An 18,692-nucleotide genomic window follows, 5' to 3' on the forward strand; every position below is an offset into this window, starting at 1 on the left:
TACTTAAACACGTTTCGACTTGTCTTTTCTTTCAAATTGAGAAACATAACCAAAAGTACATAATTATACCTCTTATCTAATAAACCAGCCATGAATTCAACTTAAAAATAAGTTCACAACCAGCTAACCATGACACAAGAACAAATAACATACCATTCTTTCGAAACTCGCTAGGTCTATTCTTTACGATCGAGTTACAACTCGCAAACGCATAGATAATGGAAGGAAAAGCATAACCTTACCTTGTACTGAGTATAACCCACGAAACCTGGTCCTTCTTCATAAAAAATCAGTTCCTTAACGCGGCTACAAGAAGGAGAAAGAGAAACTAGCAAACTGTCCGGACATTTCAGCACTAGAATCACGTCGTAACACCCGAAATACCCTAGGGTTTGTGTGGGATTTTTGGGGAGGAGTTGTAGGGGTTCAATTTGATTTTTAAGTTCTGAAAGATGGGTGAAATAAATGAGTTGATAATCCCTTAAAAGTCCCCTCTTGGACAACTCTGAGGCTTTTAATTCAGTCCTCTCATTTTGGCAAGTAGGTGATGCACCTACTTGTCACCTACCAATCTGTGCAGTCTCGCGAAATTGCGAATATCTCTATACTATGAGATCGTATTGGAAAACGGTTTAATGCATTGGAAACTAGACTCGTAGATCTTCAATTTTACATGTAGATAATCCCTTGATTCCAAGTATATTGGGAGAAAAGTGCAGCTACATTTGACCTAAATTTCAGGCACATTATGAATGCAACTTGTGATGACCTTTGCCAACTTTTTATTCCACAACTCGCTTGACTTAAAAACATAACACACGACTATCATACGACTAAAATAACTCATAACTTAACCTCCTCATCATATTAATCACCCTAGTCTCACCCTAAAAGTATATGTTATAACATTCCAACCTTGTCGACTTTCAACGAAATTTATTTTCTTCAATTCGTTTAGCGTCTAAGTTTTCCAACCCTTTTGGTACTTGTTATTCATGATCTTAAAGATTTGTAACCTCCAAAATAACATGATGAACTTACGTTATGTACTTTCAAAAATGATCTCATTTCCGAACTTACATCAATTGGCTTATGACGCACTCTCACGTACGAAAACATGAGATGTAATAAAGATGTTTATCCTTTTCAAATTCAACTAGTTAAGGAAACATGATCTTGTTCCATTCAAAAACCAAAAGTAGAAATGGCGTGGCATATCCACCTTTTAATGTGGTATTTAGTTTTTATCTAGTTTTTTAATATTGAGCAAAAATAGTCACTACTTTATTAAAATTAATACGAAAAGACATTTTTACCATTTCTTCATGAGCGCTGTGTAAATATTAAGGACATTTTGTCCTTAATATTACACTCATGAAGTTAAGGACACCATGTCCTCAGGTTTAACAATAGAAGGGCAAATACAAAACACTTTGGCCTTAATAGTTACATAACACTCATGAAGTTAAGGACACCATGTCTTTAATATTTACACAACACCCATGTCTAGCATAGGGGTATTTCGTTCGGACAGGTACAAATTTATTAAGCATTGGCTAAAGAGTAAATACATTTTAAACAATGGTTAAAGAATAAAGACATCTCTAATTAGTGGCTAACTGTGCATTTTCCCCAAACTAAAAAGGTCCACTTGGGTATGATCCAACAAATACAATATAGCATTTTAATCTAACAAATTAAAAATAACGTATTTAAAAATATCTAAATAGAATCAATTTAAATTATTCATCTTTACCAGTATTTTAAAAGGTGTACCAAAATGCCCCGGGGCGATGGTGTGGGACAAAAGTCTCAAGAGGCGTATATCCAGCAATTCGGGGCGTAAGCCCAGGTATTCGGGGTGTATGCCCGGGTATTTGAGGTGCGTTTTTGTAGTGAGGCGTAAGCCCCAGAGACTTTTTTAAATTAAAATAAAATTTGTTGAATAAGTCCTTCATATAATACTCAAAATCTCAGAAGTGAGCTCGTAATTACTCAAAAGTTTTAAAAAGGAATTGAAATGTATTAAAAAGTCAAGACCTTTTTTTATTGATTGAAGCCTTAATTTATGGTCTTTCCCAATTCTTTATCTTGTCCGCTAGTCTGCTGATATCTCCCAAAAGCAAAGAATATTCATTTTTTTACAAATACAAAGAAAACTCTATTCTCCTTCATAGGAACAAGTTCAAAGTTCAAATTGCAGGTTAGTCATCCTTTTGGTTCCTCCATGTAGAAAACTTTATTTTTTTCGACTCAAGTTGCTTGTACTTGTAAGTAGCGTATAATAGATTGTTTTGAATAGTTTTTTTGTAGGGATAGAGCGCGTGCGCGCATACACACACACCACACACACACACACACACACATATATATATATGCATACATACATATTTATAGTTTTCTTCAATTTTTATACAATTTTACATGTTTATAAATATTTATTGTAATTATATTATTTTATAATTAAATACCCATAAAACTTATGTTCCGTGCCTCAAAACTTACGTCTCGCTAATGCATATGTAAAATGACTCGCCTTAACCACACGCGTTTAAAAACACCGATCTTTACAAGTTAAGACGGTATTATTTTGAACTCAAGTATTCACAACAAAGTTTTTTTGTGCACTTTTAACTTTAACTTTATAGTCCAAACAATTATTTTTTAAAGTATTTATGCAGTTAAAAATTTATTTATTTTTATGCATTAGAGAGAGGGCGCCTACTTTTTGGCCCAGAACTTTTTTGAATTTCCTATATCCTCTTTCTCTCTTAGGTAGGGTTTCAAATCAAACACCTAAAATAGAAATACAAAATGCAGAATTACGCCACCAACTACTTCACTCTCACTTTCCCATTCATCTAAATTGTCAAAGCTAAAGATGGATTCGATAAAGAGCCTGTTGGCGGCAAGTGGGGGTGACACGGTGAAGCTATTTGACCTGTCATTGGAACCGCGTGATCCCTGCATTCTTAGCTACACTCCTTCCCCTGGCTTCCTTATCAACTCCCTCAAGTGGAACGTTACTAGTCAGTTGATTCAATTTATTTTATTTCAAATATTTAACAGTTTTTTGGGTTTTAATTTTGGATGTTTTGGTTGTTGTAGATTTAGTGGTGGCAAGCGCTGGAGACGACAAGAAGATATCTTTGTGGAGGAAAAATGGACAGAGTTTGGGGACTCTACCCACTGATGCTGGTGACAATATCGAGGTTCTTTTATTTTGCTATTTACCTTTTTGACCTTTTGTTGAAATTTAAGATTATTTAGTTTTACCAGCAACTGCAAAATATGCAAGTTTAAACCTTTTTTTTCATTTTTTTAAACATGATCAAGTTTAGTATTCGGCTGCCAATTATTTCAATGTATTTTGGTACAGCATTCTTTGTGAAATGGTGAATTTTGAGTGTAAAGATCTGCTGCATTGCAAGCCGTTTGGACCGACTTTTTTTTGTTTTTGTTTTTTTACCTCTATTTGCTGCTGAAATTTGTAGGAGGATTGGTGCTTTCATTAGGAATGGCAGGCGGGGCGGGTGCGGGGCGGGTCCTGTCTGAACCCGCGAAATTTAAACCCGCCCCGCACTCCACCCGCGTTCACCCGCCCCGCACCCGCATTTTTTTTTCTAATAAAATTTCTTTCTTTTTTAGAAAGCTAGACTTAAATTTGATTTTTTACTATGTGCTATAATTGTTTGTTTCCTCTTTTCACTACATGTGAGTAGGTAAAGTGATTTTATTATTGAATTGAATGGTTACCCCACTCCCTTTTCTCCACACGAGTACTAAATTCTTGACTTAGAAACGTTTAAGTAGTTTGCAATTGTAATTGTTCAATCTCGGACTCAATTACTCAAAAAACATTTGAAGTGACTTAAAATCTTATTTTTTCTGTGTTGAATTTAGTACTCATGCAAGCACTTAAAGCGGACCAGGCAGTGTAAAACTTCCGATAATTAAAAGCTACCAAAATGCAAATTTCAAACAAAGTTCATACCAAATATGTTTGAAATTCCTACCAAATGCATGTGACATAACTCGATCAAGGAAGGACTCATCTCAATGATAAACAGTCACACTGACAAGACTGTTTCACAAGCCAATTAAAAACTATTTCCCAGGAAAAAGCAAAGCATCAACTAGGCTAAACATTAAGCAAAACAGGTTTAGAAACATCAGAATAAACTCTACATTTATCGACACAGGTGCCATTGAGCAGGCTGCTGTGGGAGTTCCAATTGTTGTATTCAATAGGGATGGAAATAAAAGCAAGGAGCAGAATGAAGGAGATGCAGCATCTCAGATGCCGAAGCAATGGATACAGAATGTCAGAATCAGAACTCAATGCCAGAACCAACAACGCTGGACCATAGACCATAGTGTTGAAGCAAAAACACATCTCAAAAGGCATAGAAGTAGTAGCTTTAACAAACTACAATGTCTATTCAGCAAAACAACAAGTCTATACTCGAACAAAATCTATCAACAAATGAAATTCTCTTCCTCTTCTACGACCACTTGAATCCGGCTCTTCCTCTTCGTCAAGTAATGATGGACATGAAACTTTGTTGACCGTTGAAGCCAAACCTAAAAAGAAACATATATAGTATTAAAAATTGAAAATCACTATTAACATTACAAGTCATTGAAAAAATCACTTACCATTTATTTCATTCCATAACCAAGTGCGAGCACACATTAAAGCCTCCAAAGTAGTAGGATAAAGTCTACTACGATGCGGACTAATCAATCTCCCACTAGTACTAAATGTAGATTCTGAAGCAACGGTAGAGACAGGAATGGCTAAGAGGTCACGAGCCATTTTTTGTAAAGTAGGAAATTTCAATCTGTTTGTCTTCCACCAACTTAAAGTGTCAAATGATGGTGTGCGGGGTAGCACATTTTCTTCTAAATAAGAATCCAATTCCGATCTTGTGTCCACGTTCGAGCTACTCGACGCGACAAACCTATCAAAACTAGACAGTCGGTCACCCTCAACATGACCAACAACTTCACTAGAACTAGATGCTTGGGATGACTCAGCTCCTCTACTCTTATATTCTTGAAAGAGATCAACACAATAGTTTCGAACTTCTTGAATTTTATTTGAAGCAGCTTCTCCACCATAAATATGTGTAAGATAGAACTCCACCAACCTCATCTTATACCTCGGATCAAAGATAGCAGCTACACCCATCAAAATATGCACTTCATCCCAATATTTCTTAAATTTCAACAACATTGATGATGCCATAGAGCTAATCAAAGGATTTAAACTTTTCACCAAGGCTTCCAATTCTAGCTTAATATCACAAACTTTAGAAAAGTATAGAGTAGAAGTGGGATATTGAGTCCCTGAGAACTCTTCAGTGATATGATAGAAAAGCTTTAATGTATCACAAACTTCTTTTGCTGCACTCCATTGCCCTTCGCTTGGAAAACAACGATAACTAAGGTCACTTAGGCTCAACTTCATAAACACATCTTTGTATTCCAGGGTTGTTCTCAACATTAGATATGTTAAGTTCCACCGAGTAGGGCAATCATACTCTAACTTTTTGTTACAAGAAATATGTAGCAATCGTGCAGCTTCTTCAAACCTTTCGATTCTGCCTGAAGACCCTATCCAATATAAGACACTGTCACGCACATTATTTATACTATCTTGTATCACCTTTAGTCCTTCTTGCACAATCAAATTCAAGATATGTGCGGCACATCGTACATGTAACATTCGACCCATCAACAATAAATCCCTTTTACAAAGTTTCTCATCTAGCAAGGTTTTCATCATAGCATTGTTTGTGCTACAATTATCAACTGTAATTGTTGAAGTTCTTCTTTCAAGATTCCACTCTAACAAGCAATTAAGCAACGCACTACACAAAGTATCCTTATCATGTGGAGCAGGAACATAAACAAATCTAAGAATATGGCTTTGAAGTCTCCATGAATCATCAATAAAATGTGCTGTAATAGCCATGAACCCTTTTTTGGTGTTGTCCGAAGTCCACATATCAGTTGTTATTGCAATTTTACTTGTAAGTTTTTCCAATAACATAGAAGTTTTTGATTTCAAATTGTCGAAAATCTTCAGTATATCATTCTTGATTGTGTTCCTAGACACCATTTTGAACAACGGTTGGAGACTAGCAACAAACTTCTTAAATCCTACATGATCAACAATAGACAATGGATACTCGTGCAAAATGATAGCATGAGCAAGCTCTCTGCGTGAAACATCTTGATCAAAATAGTGTTGTTGACTACCATCACCCCCCGAACTAACCTCATTGTCTAAGTTACTTGGCTTTTTGCGACATCGACTACGGATATGATCTAACATGGACGATGTCCCACAATTTCTTGTTGATTTGATACGAGTATTACAATACTTACAAACACCAAAACGAACACCATTAATCATCACCGGTGTAAAATGATTCCATGCGTCAGAAATAAGTTTTCTTTTCCCAGTTTCCTCAACAACTTCATCGACTTGGATAGGCAATTGACTGTCACTCTCTATAGGAAAAGTACTAGAAGATGAACCAACCGGATTCTCTTCATTTTGAGACTTCATACTTTTCTACAAAAAATAAGCTAAATTAATATTATGAGACATTTCTAAGTGCACATGGAAAATGAAAAAAGAGTCAATTAATTAGTAAATCCAACTTAGTCAGTTATACTCAGTTTGATCCAAAAGAGTCAAATAATTACATTACATACAACTACAACAGAATAATGCTTGCAACTCTGTGAGCTAAAAATCAGCAATAATGAGGCAAGCCCGTTTATCTTTAGATGTAATATAAATATGTAATTCACATGTCAACTACAATCAACATCATTATTGACAAAATTTTAGTTTTATTTCAACATAAATTGACATGAGACTTAAATTAAGCTACATCATTGAGTCAAATTAAGCTACTATAAACTTGAGCTTACAGGAGTTATCACTATTTTCAGAATCCGAAAATCAATCCAATAAAAATAATCTCCAGAAGAAAAAAAGAACACAATATTTCACCAAAAAGAATCAAATTCAGCAATCAACAATAAACAGAAATTCAAGACAATAAAAAGGCAGAGAAAAGAACCGATGGAGAATCAAACAGGAGAAAGTCGCCGACGGTCCACCTTCTGAGAATTGAAGAACCGTTGGAGAATCAAACACCGTGTTACGGCCGAAAAACAAGAGTTTGAGAGAAAAATTGAGACGAGAGTTTGAGAGTCGACGACGAGTACCTATTCACGAGGACGAAGGAGCGTCTCTGCGTCCGTCGTCTGAGAGAGAATGAGAGATGACTGTCTGGCTAGTGACTGACGAGCCGTTTAAGTCTGAGTGAAATTGGGAGTATTTGGGACTTGAGTTTTAAATATTATTCAGGCTTTTAAAATTAAATCCCCAGTCCCCACCCGCGCCCCGCCCCGCCCCGCATATTTTTTTTAATTTAAAAATTGAACCCGCCCTGCCCCAACCCGCACCGCCCCGCTAACGTTCAAACCCGCCCCGCACCTGCACCGCCCCATTGCCATCCCTAGCTTTCATACGATAAATTTTCTTTTAGAATGCACAGGCACATATTAGGGATATTAAAATCAGGTTCCAAAACTTAATAGCATAAATTGACCAGGTTGCTTTTGCTATATACATTTTATGCAACATGGATCATTCTGTGCGGGGCTCATAATACAGAAAAGTATACTAAAGGGAAAATAGAAAAAGATTTCAGTTGTTTTGCTTGTAGTAGCTTCAATTGTTGATTTTTTTTTCCAACGAAGTAACTTCAAATATTGATTATGATAAATTGTCCCACGGGCAGGGCTTTGGTCTAGTGGTAAGAGAGCAATATGCAATGAATGGCTTAGGCAAACTTCATGTGTTACATGGTATTTACGTGGAGAAGGTAGATGGTTTGGCCCATTATCTACCGAGTTTTGAACCATTCACCACGGGCCCTTGGTGGTTTCTCGGTTATAAACAAAATATTGATTATGATAAATTATGCATGTATCATCTAATACACTGATGGTGTCACTTTGATTAGTGGATGTTGCACTCAAACATTCTCCAATAATTAGTTGTCTTTAGGGGTTTCTCTATTTCAGGTGTTTAATGGTAAGTTTTTTAAATACTGTTAAGAGTGTTAATACGCCAACTGCAAGGTTGCAGGTTCAAGTTCACTAAAGAAAGACATCTAGATGAGATCGTTCAACAACAACAACAACAAATCCAGTAGTTTCCCACAAATGGGGTCTGGGGAGGGTAAGATGTACGCAGTCTTACCCTTATCCTAGAAAGGGCAGAGAGGCTGTTTCTGATAGACTCTCGGCTAGAGAACGACCGAAAAAGAAAAGGTAATTGCAACAACTAGGAATAACAGCAATATCAAATAAGATTGAATCCAAGAATGCAGTCAAACTCTAGGTAGTAATAGCCATCTATGATTAAAAGATATCATACATGCTACCGAACTGAGCAAGACAAAGAGAAACGCTCGACTGCCTACGAACCTTCTACCCTAATCTTTGACATCCACACCCTCTTGTCTATGGCCATGTTCTCAGTCAGCTCCATCTGCGCCATGTCCCGCCTAATAACCTCTCCCCAAGACTTCTTAGGCCTACCCCTATCCCTCCTGCTGGCCACCGAGGCTAACCGCTCGCACCTTCTAACGGAGACTTCTATACTTCTCCCCTTAGCATGCCCGAACCATCTCAACATCGCCTCCCGCATCTTATCCTCCACAGGGGCCACTCCCACCTTTTCCCGAATAACTTCATTCCTAATCTTATCCAACCGGGTATGCCCACATATCCACCTCAACATCCTCATCTCAATTACTTTTAGCTTCTAGGTATAAGAGCCAACACTCTGCTCCATACAACATAGTCGGTCTAACTACAACATTGTAAAACTTACCTTTAAGTCTCAGTGACACATTCTTATCACACAAGACACCGAAAGCGAGCCTCCGCTTCATCCATCTTGCTCCGATACTATTCGTGACATCTTCATCAATCTCTCCATTACCTTGTATTATAAATCCAAGATACTTGAAACTACCTCTCTTGGGGATGACTTGCGTATCAAGCCTCACCTCCATATTCCCTTCCTGGGTACCATTGCTGAACTTGCACTCCATGTATTCCGTTTTGGTCCTGCTCAACTTGAAACTCTTAGACTCTAGGGTTTGCCTCCAAAACCTCCAGCCTCTCGTTAACACCACCCCGCGTCTCGTCAATTAAAGCTATGTCATCCGCAAATAACATACATCATGGCGCCTCACCTTAAATGTGTCTCGTCAATGCGTCAATCGCCAAGGAAAATAGCAATGGACTAAGAGATGATCCCTGGTGCAACCCCATCATAACCGAAAAGTGTTTCGAGTCTCCTCCTGCTGCCCTAACTCAAGTCTTAGATTCATCATACATGTCCTTAATCACCCTAATGTAGGCTACTGGGACCCCTTTAGCCTTCAAGCATCGCCAGAGCACCTCTCTCGGGACTTTGTCATATGCTTTCTCTAGGTCAATGAACACCATGTGCAAGTCCTTCTTCATCTCCCTATACCGCTCTACCAATCTCCTTACAATGTGAATGGCTTCCATAGTCGAATGCCCCCGCATGAAACCGAACTGGTTCTCAGAAAGGGACACACTGGTCCTCACTCTCACTTCAACCACCCTTTCCCAAACTTTCATAGTATGGCTTAGCAGCTTAATCCCCCTATAATTAATGTTATCAAAGGTGAAAAGTGCAAAAAAGCTTTAAGGTCCGTTGGAGCTTTAAGCGCAAAGCGCAAATAAAGCGTGAGCTTTAATGAAAAAAGGCGCAACTGGAGAAAAAGTAAAAATATATATATGTAGTCCAAAACTAATAATTATAAGCATGAATAACAAATATATGGACAAAGAAATTGAATTTTTTTTACGATAAAGTGAAATATCAATTGTTTAATATTGCCTTTTCATGATACACTCATTGATAAAGAATAGTATGCCTTAGAGACTTGATGCGATACTAAAGCGCTCACAAAGCGAGGCAAAGCACTCGACATATTTTGAGCCTCGCTTCAGGGCTTAAACACGCTTTAAGCGCACCTTTGACAACATTGCCTATAATTATTGTAACTTTGGATATCGCCCTTGTTTTTATACAGAGGAATCATCGTACTCCACCTTCATTCATCGGACATCTTCTTCGTCCTAAAAATGACGTTGAATAGCCTAGCGAGCCACTCCAAACTTGCCCTACCTGCATTCTTCCGAAATTCCGCAGGTATTTCATTTGGCCCGGTAGCTCTACCCCTGTGCATCTTACACATAGCCCCCTCGACCTCCTCTACTCTTATGCGCCTACAATACCCGAAATCCCGACGGCCGACGTATTTCGGAGTGCTCCAAGTCGCCCAACACAATGTCCCTATCACCTTCTTTGTTCAGGAGTTTATGGAAATATGCCTGTCATCTTCGTCTAATCTGAGCCTCTTCCATCAAAACTCTACCTTCCTCTTCTTTGATACTCTTAACTTGATCCAGATCACGGGTCTTCCTCTCTCTCACCTTGGCTAGCCTGTATAGCTTCTTGTCCCTGCCTTTGGCCCCAAGCTCTTCATACAAACGCCCAAACGCCACAGTCTTAGCCGCAGTAACCGCTAACTTCGCCTCCTTCTTAGCCCTCCTATACCCCTTCCTGTTCATCCTCTTCGCCTCCTCGTCCATGCTCTCTATAAGCGTCAAGTACGCCGCTTGCTCGGCTTCCACTTTCTCTTGTACCTCCTCACTCCACCACCAGTTACCTTTGTGGCCGCCAGAGAAACCCTTCGAGACCCTAACACTTCTCTCGCAGCTACTCTAGTACACTCCGCAGTCGTGGTCCACATACAGCTCGCGTCCCCACTGCTCCTCCAGGTTCCCATAGCTAACAACTTCTCCCCCAACTCCTGCGCTTTGTCACTAGTCAAAGCACCCCTCCTGATCTTGGGTTGACAAAACGCAGCCCTCTTCCTCCTCTTCCTCACGATCTCTAAGTCCATTACCAATAATCTATGCTGAGTCGTGAGATTCTCGCTTGGTATAACCTTGCAATCCATGCACAGGCTCCTATCACACTTCCGGAGGAGTAGATAATCAATTTGAGTCTTGGCCAACGAACTTCGGAATGTAACCAAGTGCTCCTCCCTTTTCGAAAAACACGAGTTGGCAATCACCAAATCAAAGGCTTTAGCATAGTCCAACAACGAAGTACCTCCTCCGTTTCCTAACTCTAAAGCCAAAGCCGCCATGCACACCGTCATAACCCCCAGATGTCGCCCTAATGTGACCATTGAAGTCACCTCCTATGAATAACTTCTAGATGAGATCGTTCGAACCACAAAAGTTTTGTTAAGTGGTAGTCAAAATGATGTCATTATTGCTAAATAACAGCGTTTTTGTTGTTGGCTTATCAAGAAATCCATAGTTTACTACTTTATTTACTCTAAAAAAAGAGTCTGTACTTTACATCTTTGTATTTTTAATCCACTGTCATAGAATTTGTGTTCGCCTCTGGGTTTGAATGGGACGAAGATAGGGTTTAGTAGGGTAAAGAAATGGATCCCTGAAGGTTCGATTATCCTATATAGGTTTATGAAAATACGGATGCTGGATTAATGTGTGCTATATTGCTATCCGTGGCAAAAAGGTGAAGACAAGACGATTGGTTAGAATAAAGTTAGCTTCCTATCCCATCTGCCACAACCTAACATGGTTCTATAGTATAAGCTGTCAACATTTATTGGAGTCCACCTTGTTTAGTGGGCTATCAATCAATTATCCACAAGTAGTTACTTTATATCACTTGCAGGAGTCTATTTCAACAATTAACTTTAGCAGCAAAGCATCCAGATACATTTGTTCTGGAGGCAGTGGTCAAGTTGTACGAATATGGGATTTGCAGCGGAAGCGTTGCATCAAATGGTTGAAAGGTCATACTGATACTATTAGCGGTGTAATGTACAATTGCAAAGATGAGCACTTAGCTTCTATCAGTCTTAATGGGAATCTCATACTTCACAACCTGGCTTCTGGTGCGAAGGCTGCTGAACTCAAGGATCCAAATGAGCAGGTTAATTCATTCTTTCTAAGTCCTACTTTGCTGTAAAGCTGCTTATAGCTGCAATTTGCTTTTGGTGTTTGCTACGATGCTTTGTTTTTCTGATGCCATCTATCTTTGTCTAATTATCACAAGACCAGGTTTTGAGAGTCCTTGATTATTCCAAGATTAGCAGGCACTTATTGGTGACGGCTGGTGATGATGGATCGATCCACCTGTGGGATACTACTGGTCGCACTCCCAAGGTTTGTTGTATGTCATTTTGGTGTTTTGAGACGATAAAATTTGATCTCGTTACATCTCCTGCTAGTGCCTATATCCGTCTTGGTTAAATGGGTTATCGGTTTAAAAGTACTAGGGAATTCTTTTCTTTCTCCTCGACATCTGCATGTGCAAGTCAAATCTCATCTGGCTAATTTGGTATAGGCACTAGGCTATGATATAGAACATTTCTGGCAGAGTGTTTTCTGAAACAAGCATCCACTATCCATTTGCAACTTACAACTGTTACATCTCAAAGGGCTTGACAGTTTTAAGAAACTCATCACTGCTCTTTGGGGGTCTCACAGTGTTTTACTCACAACAACAACAACAACAACAACGACCCAGTATAAATCCCACAAGTGGGGTCTGGGGAGGGTAATATGTACGCAGACCTTACCCCTACCCCAAAGTGTTTTACTCACGAAAAGAGAAATTCTTACTGCTATTGGTGCGGTGACTGTTTGAAGCACTATTCTTTATAGCTTGCGGACTTCAAAGATGGAATGTGAGCTTGCACGTGACACTGAATAATGGTTATGAATTTTCTGAAGTTTCAGATAGATAATTATTTCGGAACCTCCAAGCCCCTGTCTCAATACTTATTTTGCCTCCCCACCTGACGAAGTTGAGAACATGTCATGGTTCTTCCTCTGATCCTTCTCCACTGCTCTTCCTTTTCCTACTCTTCCCTCCCTTTATTTATTTGAAAGATGAGACGTGGATGTCCTTTTTTTTATAAGGTAAAAGTTTTATTAATAAAGGTACCAAGAAGGTACTCAACAATACAACCAAACAAGTCAGCCCCTACAACAATTTCTAGTTACATATTTCCAAGTGGTCCAGAAATTCCATATACTGATCAATACTCTCTAGTGTACTCCTTTTACACCAAAAAACAGATTTTGCAAACAAAGGTTCCTGACTCCAGAGATGCGGTTCTTTTTATTCTCGAAACAACCACTGTTTCTCTCTATCCAAATAGTCCAGAAGACGCATAAAGGGATAGTTCTCCAGATCTGCTTTTGTATCCTTCCAATCCTCTGTCCGTTCCAGCTCTCCAACAAACTCTTAACATCTGATGGCATAACCCAAGCCACACCATCATCAGACATGCTTTGATAGCCATAATGGTTGAATTTTCCAAGTTCCTGAAACTTTCTTGCTTTGCATTTGTGTCAATCTTTTATTAACCTTTAATTTAGTGGTTGGCTTCTTTGGGGTTGTTGTCTCTCTCTCTCTTATGCAGTTATATCTGTCTTGCCAGCTGTAAAATTTGTTTCATTGGATAACTGGTAGTTATTTTTATCTCTATAGGTTTCTTGGCTAAAGCAGCATTCTGCACCAACTTCTGGCGTTAGTTTCTCACCATCAAATGACAAGGTTTTCTCTATTTTACTCATTAACTAGTACACCTATTGCATACCTGTTCTAGTGAAGAATTGTAAATCCTTCCTCAGGCCAAATGATTGTAAGCATTTTCTTAGGTATGGTTTTACTCTTATGATTGCAGATTGTTGCTAGTGTTGGTATGGATAAGAAGTTGTACACTTTTGACTCAGGGTCAAGAAGGCCATCATTTTGCATTCCTTATGAGGCACCTTTTTCTTCACTGGCATTTACTGATGATGGCTTCACTCTAGCAGCTGGAACAAGTAGTGGCCGTGTGGTATTCTACGACGTTCGTGGAAAACCACAACCTTTGACTGTTTTACGTGCTTATGGAACTTCTGAGGTCTTTTATTCTTCTCTTCTTAATAAAGTATTTGTGTTGAGGATCAATTTCTCCTTACTGTGTACTTGACTCGTCATTTCATTACCTTGGTTGGCAAAACATGAGATAAAAAAAAGAAAATTAAAGAAAAGATTTAGTTCCCTATTACTAAGGGTGGAGATACCTAACCATATACCAAATTCCATTTGGTGTGGGTATGCATATCAGGGTTCAGAAAAGCGCCCGCTTCCTCGCTTTAAGCGAGAAACGAAGCGGAGCGGGAGGTTGGGCACTACTCCAATTAAAAGCGGCTCAGGTAAAGAAAAGCGCCCGCTTCTCTCTAAAAAGCGAGAAGCGGAAGAAGCTTTCGCTTTTTGAATTAAAAGACCTAAAGTCTTTTTTCAATTAAAAGACCAAATCGCTAACTTCTGTTCCGGACCCAGTAGTTTCTTCGACTTCTTCAGCAGCAAACTAGGGTTCTAAACTAGCGATTTCTTCCTCACTAAAACGGTAAAACCAGCAATTTCTTCAAGCAAACTAGGGTTCTTCTTTTCTTCTTCAACACTACAACAACAGCTTTCAAGTTTCAACAGGTATGTTTTGCTTTTGCACTTTTTATTTTCATTCTTCTTCTTTTTCTTTTTCTTTCTAAAAGTCCAAAAGAGCCGAAATGCTGGCGAATTTTTTTCAGAAAAATTTTGCCCAGTTTCTGCCCAAATTCTGCCCAATGATAGTGGAATAAAAGAATTTGACAATCTTGTAGAAGAATAGGATGCTCATTTTGTGTTTTAATTGATGCTACTCTTTAGTTTTTTAATTGAAGTATTGAACATTTGCTTACAATTACATGTGTTGTCTATGCCGTATTTATTTTAATTTTTTTTTAAATTCCGCTTCACTTAAAAAAAGCGAGCGCTTTGCTTCTCGCTTCTCGCTTTTCGTGAAATGGGGGTTATCGCTTTTCCTCGCTTCACGCTATTTTTAACACTGATGCATATAGACTTTAGCCCACTTGTTGTCTTCAAATTATACCTTCCAGTGATGATAGAAGTGGATATGCATGCAATGGTAAATGGGGCAAGAGGAGATGGGGAGGAGATGAGGCGGACAGGTAGGTGATCCATGTGCCATTCTGCGGCTTCTGCCAATATATGGCATGTATTGAGAGGTTAAAGATAGCCAGCATTTGCTTTGGGGAAGGGGTGGTCCACAAGCTATTGACCACCTACCCTGATTCACTCAGAATGCAGCAATAGGGTACAAAAGCAGCACCTCACTCAGTCAGGCATGACAACCAAATTTCTGCTCAGTCAAAACGTGGAAAATAATTTAAGGCACTTCTCAATTTCCTGAAATTGGAAAACATTGTGAGGATATCCTTATTCCTTGTTTCTTCCTTGGCTAAATGTTTCTTTGTGTCATTACTGTATCAAGGTAGACCGATGTGTATAATCTGATTGATGAGCTGGAAGATGGTATGCAACGTTGGTTTTTGGAGTTTGGGTGGGGGAGCTGGACTGAGAACTCTCTCTCTCTCTCTCTCTCTCTGCAGAACAACACAGCGTGGTGTTTCTTTATCTATTTGTGCAATTATCATGTTCTGGTTGTCTTATAATATACATTGTTTATCAGCTTGTAAAATCCAGCTGTGTTCCTATTCTTGACACTAGCCTTCTTACTCTTATTTATTTCCTCTTACTAGTAAAGTCTGATATGAATTAACAGGCTGTGACAAGTCTATGCTGGCAAAGAGCAAAACCTGTAATGGTCAATGAAAACAATTGCACAACAGAAATAGCTCTTCTGGGCGGTGCTGTGGAGGATTCGATTTTAATGCCTGACCCACTTCCTACTACGACATCATCAAGCCTATCAACTTCCATGACAACATCAGGTTCCAGAACCACTGTTCGTTCAGGTTCTGTGGACTCATTTTCTTTTCCAGCAGGCAATACGGGATCTACATCTGGGACACTAGGTTTGTCTCCATCCGAGGAAACACCCATACGAAGTAGTTTGTGGAAAGGTGGATCTTTGACACGATTACACGCTCCTCGTAACTTCAAGGATGATATGGAAGTCTTTTCTCCTCTTAATGAAGTTCAGCCAATTACACCTTCACTTGATAAGTTTTGGGATGATCAGGAAGGTTTTAAAAAGGATCTTGATAAGAGATCATCTTTGCTATTTCCTTCTCTAAGGTTTCCACTTCCAGTTGAGGGTGGCAATGACAACCGCCCCATATTTGATTGGAAATCAAGTTCCTTGCCCAAACAGGTTTGCATCTTGTCTGGTTGATGTACCTTGATTTATTTGCTTTTGGAGAGCAAATTATTTCATTGTTTGCCGGACACTTAGTGAAGTTGTGAGTTGCTGTTCTACATGCAGAAACTTGTTTTGTTAAAATTTTCTAAGTTGATTTGCTGCAAATGGTGCTTTCAATATCCAGTGTTGTCAAAGGTGAAAAGCTCTAAGAAGCCTCCAAGTCTATTGATTGGGGCACTTTAAGCGCAAAGTGCAATTCAGGTGTGAGCTTTAGTGAAAAAAAGGCGCAATGACAAAAAATAAAAATATATGTAATTTAAGAAAGTAAAAAATTAGTTCATATTGTTTTCCTTAACAACTATTACACTTATTTGCCGATTATATTTGTTTAGTACACTCGACTCAAGATAGAGCTCATGGGCAATGAGTGTGCACGCGTCAGTGCCTTGCACTACACTGAAGTGCAACTTAAGCAAGGTGAAGGGCTCTCCACGAGGTTTTCTGAGCGTCAGGCTTAAGTGCACCTTAAATGAGCCTTTGACAACACTGTCGATATGTAGTTTAAGTAAATAATTTCTTAACTCGCAACTTCTACCCAGATTCTTGGGTGCTAAATAATTTGTGAAGTCGGTCCAAAAAGTGGCGTCAGTATTCTGATACTGAAGTCAATGACTGGATTAACATCAAATGCATGAGTAATTTTCCTTTCTTGACAAGTATTTCATATCTTTGACATTCCTGCAGGAGAATACTTCTTCGGCACAGTTATCTTCTACTCCTACATCTTTCCGTAGGGATGATTCTTCCTCCATAACTCCTCCAGAAGCTTGGGGTGGTGAGAGATTATCTGATAGATTATCTCACCTTCGGCAGTCAGGAAACATGCCTTCTCGTTTTGCAACATCGACATCTGGCCCTCTTGCACCAGGAACAATGTTCTCTGGATTACAGGATACTTCTCCAGCAACTCAGAGTATCAGCTCTTTGAGCAATTCTAGTCTGAGTTTGGCAAATTTGCGCATTAAAGAAAATTCAAATGAAGAAACTTCTCTAGGATCGTCAGAACACATCCCCTCTAGTTCCACATCTTTTTCAGTTGGAACAAAAGGCATTACAGGGCAGGGTACTCTTGATTCTCTTGGTTCAACTATGACCCTTCCACGAAGATTTTCCAGTTATGCTGAGAGAATAAGCACCAAGCCGTCCTTCAGTGATGGAACCCTTTCTGTTGGTTCTCCAAAAACTAAGAAAACTGGAGCTGAAACACGGGAGGAGCTTCTGAATAGCTTGTTGTCTAGGTCTGACACGTCATCTGCTGCAGGAGCTGGTGCTTTCCAAGCAATGAATGTATGAAACAGGAAAACCTGGCTGTTCCTCTTTATCTTAGGCGTCATCTGTTATGATTCATCATGGATTGTTTTCACCTTTGTGTTTTTCGAAGAGAATCTTGGAAGCATGAGCTGGTGAAAAGAGCCTTAATGATGAATCATTCCAAATGCCATAGGCTTATCTTTTCAATAGAAAGTTTTCATTTGACCTAAGAATTTTACAGGGTGAAGTCAGACAATCACAAACATCCACACTGCCTGAATTGCAGCAGGGAAGTTCCTTTCAACTCCAGCTGTTTGAACGTAAGCAGGAAGAAACTTTGTCTTTCATTCAAAGAACCGTTCATGAGCAAATGAGGAATCTTCATTTAGAATTGATAAGTCAAAATCATATGCTGCAGGTACATTTCTTAAGTTTGTACTATCTAGTTCTTTGGTTGTATAGTATCTGTAACTTAGATTTGGAAACATATACAGATGGAAATGTCTAGTCGTCATAACTTGATCTTGGACAACCAGAAGGTTCTCTTTGATCGCCAGACTTTGATATTGGAAAACCTAGCAGAGCTGATGAAGAGGTTCAATTAGTTTGAAGAGAAACACGGAAGCTTCGTAGCTAGAGGTCCTGCTCTAAAATAAGTAGGTCATTTTCATTATGTATTCCTCTAGTTTTAGCCATGTACTGCAATATTGTTTTGAGAGACTTGTATTGACAGGCGTGTAGTAACTAGAGAATGGAAAGAAGTGTTATTCTGTGTTTATCTAAATGTGGGAGATTTTGGGGTTTATTTTGTCCTAATATAGTAAAAGAGAGAGGGAAGGCTGATCAATATTTGAGATTAGAGCGTTGTATGGTTATGTACAGAAGTTGGTATACGCCAATTTAATTTAATGTACAGATCATCTGATTCACTTTGATTAGCATACTTCTTAGTTGAGCATTCTCATCTTTGTACCAGGTTTGCAGCTTTCTTTAGTTCATTACAGAGATGTTCACGAGCTATTTGTCAGTTTTAGATAA

General features: G+C 38.9%; 1 protein-coding gene across 1 annotated transcript; it reads left to right on the forward strand.

Moving 5' to 3' along the window:
- Window positions 1-2,730: 2,730 nt before the first annotated feature.
- LOC104244053 (protein NEDD1) lies at window positions 2,731-18,589 on the forward strand. Its single transcript, XM_009799354.2, has 10 exons — window positions 2,731-3,029; window positions 3,109-3,212; window positions 11,855-12,115; window positions 12,244-12,348; window positions 13,682-13,747; window positions 13,878-14,099; window positions 15,804-16,355; window positions 17,088-17,690; window positions 17,896-18,072; window positions 18,149-18,589. The coding sequence occupies exons 1-10, from the start codon at window positions 2,882-2,884 to the stop codon at window positions 18,257-18,259; spliced, it is 2,349 nt and encodes a 782-aa protein (XP_009797656.1). The 5' UTR covers window positions 2,731-2,881; the 3' UTR covers window positions 18,260-18,589.
- The last annotated feature ends 103 nt before the right edge of the window (window positions 18,590-18,692 follow it).

This window comes from Nicotiana sylvestris, chromosome 5, assembly GCF_000393655.2.
Source record: "Nicotiana sylvestris chromosome 5, ASM39365v2, whole genome shotgun sequence".
In the NCBI taxonomy this organism is placed as follows: Eukaryota; Viridiplantae; Streptophyta; class Magnoliopsida; order Solanales; family Solanaceae; genus Nicotiana; species Nicotiana sylvestris.

Bases quoted from the DNA above. Each gene is read 5' to 3' on its own strand.
- LOC104244053 (XM_009799354.2), top strand. From the start codon at position 2,882: ATGGATTCGATAAAGAGCCTGTTGGCGGCAAGTGGGGGTGACACGGTG. The intron at 12,349-13,681 runs GTTTGTTGTATG...TTATCTCTATAG, and splicing joins CTACTGGTCGCACTCCCAAG to GTTTCTTGGCTAAAGCAGCA. The intron at 13,748-13,877 runs GTTTTCTCTATT...TTATGATTGCAG, and splicing joins TCTCACCATCAAATGACAAG to ATTGTTGCTAGTGTTGGTAT.